The sequence below is a fragment of the Crocodylus porosus genome, unplaced genomic scaffold (assembly GCF_001723895.1).
Source record: "Crocodylus porosus isolate Cpor-Errol unplaced genomic scaffold, CroPor_comp1, whole genome shotgun sequence".
In the NCBI taxonomy this organism is placed as follows: Eukaryota; Metazoa; Chordata; order Crocodylia; family Crocodylidae; genus Crocodylus; species Crocodylus porosus.
In genome coordinates, this window is record NW_017728918.1 from 88463016 (window position 1) to 88468878 (window position 5863).

General features: G+C 43.7%; 1 protein-coding gene across 1 annotated transcript in view; it reads left to right on the plus strand.

The window, feature by feature from the left end:
• CDC40 (cell division cycle 40) overlaps positions 1-5863 on the plus strand; it is a 76327-nt gene that overhangs the window by 27366 nt on the left and 43098 nt on the right. Inside the window, exon 3 of the mRNA XM_019537894.1 lies at positions 4708-4837. Within this exon, the coding sequence (XP_019393439.1) occupies positions 4708-4837 (130 nt within the window). The remainder of the gene's footprint in view (positions 1-4707; positions 4838-5863) is intronic.

Here is a 5863-nt window from a genome sequence, read left to right on the forward strand (position 1 = left end):
GCCTTCTTCCAGTCTTCGGACACTACACCAGAGCGCCAGGAGTTTTCAAAGATCCGTGCCAGAGGCTGGGCTATGATGCTCGCCGGCTCCTTGAGTACCCTGGGATGTAGATTGTCAGGGCCAGCTGACTTGAAGGTATCCAGCTTCTCAAGATGTTCCTTCATGAGATCAGCATTAATGGAAGGCAGGGGATCTCTCTCACCAGGACCTCCCTGTCCCGTGGTTGGCATGGGCGTCCCATGGGACTGATGACAGACCGACGCAAATACGCATTTAATAGGTTGGTTTTTTCCTGGGCATCAGTTGTCAGTTGCCCCATCTGGTTCAGCCAGGGGTCCAGTGTTGCCCTTGCTTTTCCTCTGGCTCCCCACATATCTGAAAAAGGACTTTTTATTGTCCTTGATGCTCGAAGCTAGTTAGAGTTTAGTTGCAGCTTTGGCTTTGCTGGTTTGCTCTGTGTAGGACCAGACCAGTGCAGAATAATCCTCCTTGGTGATGAATCCCATCCTCCATCCTTTGTAGGCTTTTCTTTTTAGACTTAGGAGGTCTGCTAGGTCCCTGGACAGCCAGGAGGGCTGCTGTGCCCTCTTGCTGCCTTTCCTCCGAGATGGAATAGACTTAGCTTGTGCATTGAGGATGGCTCCCTTGAGGAGGAACCACTCTTCTTGAACTCCCATCTCCCTGGGGTCATGGTCCCTTAGGGCCTAACTAACAAGCCTCCTGAGCTTGTCAAAGTTGGCTTTCCTGAAGTCACAGACTTCCGTGTTGCTGACTGACTTGCCAGCTTTACAGCAGATGGTGAAGGTGATCAGTTCGTGGTCGCTGTCACCCAGCTTCCCATCGATCACTAGGTTGCCGATTTTAGGTCATCCTCAGTAGCCAGTACTAGGTCGAACAGCGTTTTGCCTCTTGTTGGCCCGTAGACTTCTTGAGTCAGGTAGAGGTCATCCATGCACGAGAGAAAGCTTTGTGACTGCTCAGATTTTGCTGAGTGATCCTCCCACAAGATATCCGGGTAATTGAAGTCACCCATGACAACCATGGTCCTGGAGCATGCGGCCTCAGCCAGTTCCTGGGCAAACTCCTGGTCAGGCTCAGGACTTTGGGTGGGAGGTCTGTAGTAGACTCCCACCATTGTGTCCCCTGTGGCATATTTCCCATGGATTTTAACCTAGGGGGTCTCTAGTTGTCCACCCTGGTCGTCAGCATCAGTTTGCAGGGACACGTAGCTTTCCTTAAGATTAGAGAGCTACACCCCTGCCCCTTTTATCTACGCAATCCCTCCTGTACAGGGTATAGCCATCTATACCCAAGGTCCAGTCATGGGCGGAGTCCCACCAGGTCTCCATTATCCCTGTGTCATCATAATTATTTGCATTGAGCAGGAGGACGAGCTCTTCCTGCTTATTCCCCAAGCTCCTGGCATTTGTGTACAGGCAGGCAAGTGTCCCCCTGGGGGCTTTTGCCTTGCCCACATATTGTACCAGGGCTGGGGCAAGGGTCGGCTCCCTTCCCCATCCCCCAGCGGGCTTAGTTTAAAGCTCAGTGGAGCTGGTCAGCCAGTCTGGCTGAGAAGAGCCTCCTCCCCATGGTATTCTCCTTATTCACTTCCCTTGGGTCCTGCTGCTCCTGTCTCCTGTCCTCTTTGATAGGCAGCCCAGAGCAGATACATTTCTTTTCTAATTTTTTTTAGGGGCTCTGCAGGCCCAATAAAATGGCCTGGAGGGCCAGATCTGGCTCACAAGCTGTATTTTGCCCACCCCTGGTCTAAGGATATAAGCAGGCAAGGTTTTTTGGGTAGATGTGATATCTTTTATTAGACCAACTAAATAGTTGGAAAAATTGTTCTTTGCGAGCTTTCGGGCACAAACACCCTTCTTCAGGCACAAGGAGATTCTGTTGGTGTTTGTGCTCTCCTGGGTAGAATAGAAGCCAATATGCAAATTGCAGGTCTGTGAAAATGCAGATGAGTGGCAGTGAGTATCTGAGGGAATGGGAGACTAGTTGAGACACAGATGTAGGCAGGGAGAGAATGTAGATGATAAAACGCAGATCATTTACCTAGGGTTATCAGATATCAGGCCAGTTATAATGCATCATAAATCCAATGTTTATAGTCCATGATTTTTTTGTATCCAGTAGATTTATGAAATGAAGTTCGTAGGCATATCTACAAAAGGTGTTTTGTAAATTCCTCTTGCAGATTAGAACTGAGAAATCAGAAAGAGAGTAATTGTCTTGTTAGAAGTATGTACCCACAAGTAATTGGGTATTTTTGATGGATATTCGGTGTGTGTTTTATTCTGATATGCAGTTGTTGTTTGTTTCTCCTGCATATTTTTCATCATTGAATTTGGTGCACTGGATGAGAGAACATTTCTGAATGTGCAAGTATAAGATCTAGGAATAGCGATGGTTCTGTTGTGGGGTGTAGTTAATGCAGAACTGGTAGAGATGTGTTGGCAAGTTTTACATTTTTTGTCCCGACATGGTCTGGATCCATTTGACTCTCTTTGCGCCGTAGGAAGTTTGCTTTTGGTGCTGAGTTTTGTGAGGTTTGGTGCTTGTATAAACGCTAGGATGAGTCATTCTGGAAAGATCTCTTTAAGAGTTGTGTCTTCTTCTGGTATGGGTTGCAGTTGTTTGAGGATTTTCCATATAGGTTCCAGGGAAGAATGGTATGTTATAACAAATGGTGTGCAATTCATGGGGATTTTTTGTACCGAAGCATTTCTTCATGTGGTATCCAGGTGATTCTTTCAAAGTGTGGTCTGTCTCTCTGAGGGAGTGTCCTTGTTGGGTGAGAGCCGTTTTGAGATTTGTGAGGTGACAATCTCAGGTATTCTCCTCAGTGCAAATTGGGTGGTATTGGAGAGTCTAGCTGTATATTACAGCTTTCTTGGTGTGTTTTGGGTGATTGCTGATTTTGTGTATGTTGGTCCGTGGATTTCTTGTATAACATGTTCTGTATTTTACCATTCTGGATACTGATCGTAGTATCTAAAAAGGAATGTTTGTGTTGGAGTATTAAAGAGATAGTCCAATGAGGGGGTGATGGTTATTGAATTTGTGATGGAAATCAGTCAGACTGCAGGTTTTCAGTCCAAATGATGATGTAATCTATGTATCTTGGGTACAGCATGGGTCTGATGGTGCAGTTTTTGAGGAATTCTTCTTTCAGGTGGGCTATAAAAAGGTTGGCATGTTGTGGGACCATTTTGGTGCCCATAGCTGTGCCCATGGTCCAGAGGATATGTTGGTTATTGAAACTGAAGTGGTTGTGTTAGAGGATGAAGTGTATATTTCACAGATCTGCATTTTGCGTATTGGCTTCTATTCTACTCGGGAGAGCATGCAAGCACAAATGGACTCTCATCATGCCTGAAAAAGGGTGTTTGTGCCTGAAAACTTAGAAACAACAATTTTTCCAACTATTTAGTTGGTCTAGACTCTAGTAAAAGATATCACATCTACCCAAAGATCCTTGTCTGCCTAAGGTCTTTACATCACATTTTTACCGATTTATGGAATGTGCTACCACAGAACACCTAAGGGATAATTCTGGTTGCATTCAACATGTGGTAAATTCCTTTGTTCTTTTGTTGCTCTACAACTGAAGTGTGTCTGAATCTGATCAAAATATGCCATGCTTAGGTTATTTGTTTTTTCTTTTAAAAGGGCTAAATAACTTTGGCTCTTAAACTTCATGATAAGGCAAAGGTATATCTACTGAAGGAAATATCAAACCTAACCCAAGTGTATCATCATAGCTCTGTCTTTGGATGCAGCCATTAAAACATATATGCACTAACACAGGAGCAGGCAATTATTTTGGGCGGAGTTCCGCTTACTGAGTTTTGGCATGCTATCAAGGGCTGCATGACAGGAAGCCCAGGGCAGATGAATATTAATTTTCTAAATTTTTTTAGGGGCCCTGCGGGCTGGATAGAATGGCTTGGCAGGCCGCATCTGGCCCGCGGGCCACATTTTGCCCATCCCTGCACTAATGTGTGTTTTGCAGCCTATTGGTGGTAGCAGTTTCGTTTCTTTACTCTTGGGAGCAAAATTCTTTCTGTTCAACACAATGGATTTCTTCTGGTATTGTAGAGTCAGTTTGACCTGCGTGGAAGTCCATGCATGTAGTCAGAATAATCACAGTACAAATCTGACCATTCTCTTCCTATTCAAAATACATTACTTTTCTGGAACTAGATAGTACACAAATGTTATAAATGCTCTTGCTTACCAGTTATGTAAAATATCTGATACTTCATATAACTGCAGTTGAATGTAAAAGTATGGTACTTTAGTACAGCTTAAGATAGCATCACTTTTTAAAAGGCCAAGGCATTATGATTGTAATTCCTTCTCTGTGCATTTCTTCCTCTCCTAAATGTTTGTATGGCTTGTCCTTGGCACCAGTAGTGAAGGAAGATGTTCTCTTGAAAAATGACTTTGTATATGAAGAGACTCATAAACAATTATTTCATACACAACAGGTTCTTTTATTAGTCTGACCTGTATTTGGTAGCGATAAAGAGAAAGAAATCTGAAGTCACTATGTATTGCACTTCTTGAATGTCAAACATTTCTTGGCTATAGAAATTGTGAGAAATTATTATAAATGACTTACTAGGATAGAACTGTCTGATAGCATAGTGGATGTTCTTTATACGCTTTTTTTTTTTTTTTTTAATTTTGATGCAGTTTGGGCCAGAAAACCCATTTAGGACTCAACAGATGGCTGCACCTAGGAATATGCTTTCTGGATATGCAGAACCAGCACACATCAATGATTTCATGTTTGAGCAGCAGAGAAGAACATTTGTAACCTATGGTAAGATGCATGCCTCCTCATATTTGAAGCCTTGGATTTTTGCAAGTCACTGCTTTGATGTGGTTGTGTTTGGCAGCGTCTGTACAAACATGTTGTTCTTTACAGAACAGTGAATAGGACTGCAAAATCTGGCTGCAGCAATAACACTTAAATACCATTTCATGGGAATTTACAACATGTTGGGTCATAAAATTTATCTTGGAATTTTTTCTTAATTCTTTCTGAAACTTTGATCAGAACCCACCATGAGTTGTTGATATGTAGAAAATAAAAATAATCATTTCACATTTTGATAGTGGCAAACAATTGTAAAGCCATTATGCCGCATTCTAACAAAATTTAACTATTTGAAAGTGAATAGCTTTACTGTAATACAGGTTCTTCAGGGTCGTTATCCTTCTGGATCCACACTATTTCAGCCTTCTCTTAGTGATTTCTAAATTAATAGAAAGAAATCTACTGTTTTGAGCAACTCCCTCTTTTACAGTCATGTGTCTAGTAACATGAATGAATGACACCTCAGGGTATGGACAAATGTACATATGTAGCTGCTAGGCCTGTGCGAGGCAGCAAGTATTCACTCCAGATTCAGTCAGTTCAGGGAACAGTGATTTCATTTAGTGATTCGAATCACTGTCTCGAATTGATTTGGTCAAATCTGATTCAGAGATTTGACCACCACCAAACCGGCCGAATCTGATTCAGAGATTTGACCACCACCAAACCGGCCGAATCTCTGAATCAAACAGGCCCCATCCCCCGCCCAGCCCCAGCATCCTAGCTCTCTTTAAAAAAAAAAAGAGCCTCGCACTCACTGGCTTCTGCCAGGCAGAGGAGCGATCCCTGCTACCCCCCCATTGTTCTGTGTCTGCTGCCCCCCACTGCCCCGTGCTGCATGGGGGAGCCCTCAGAAGTCCCAATGGCTGCTGCAGCACCCGGTGAGTGCAGGGCTTTTTTTTAAAGAGCTGGGATGCTGGGGCTGGGGTGGGAGGGGCAGCTATTGATGGAGCTGGGAGAGTAGGCAGG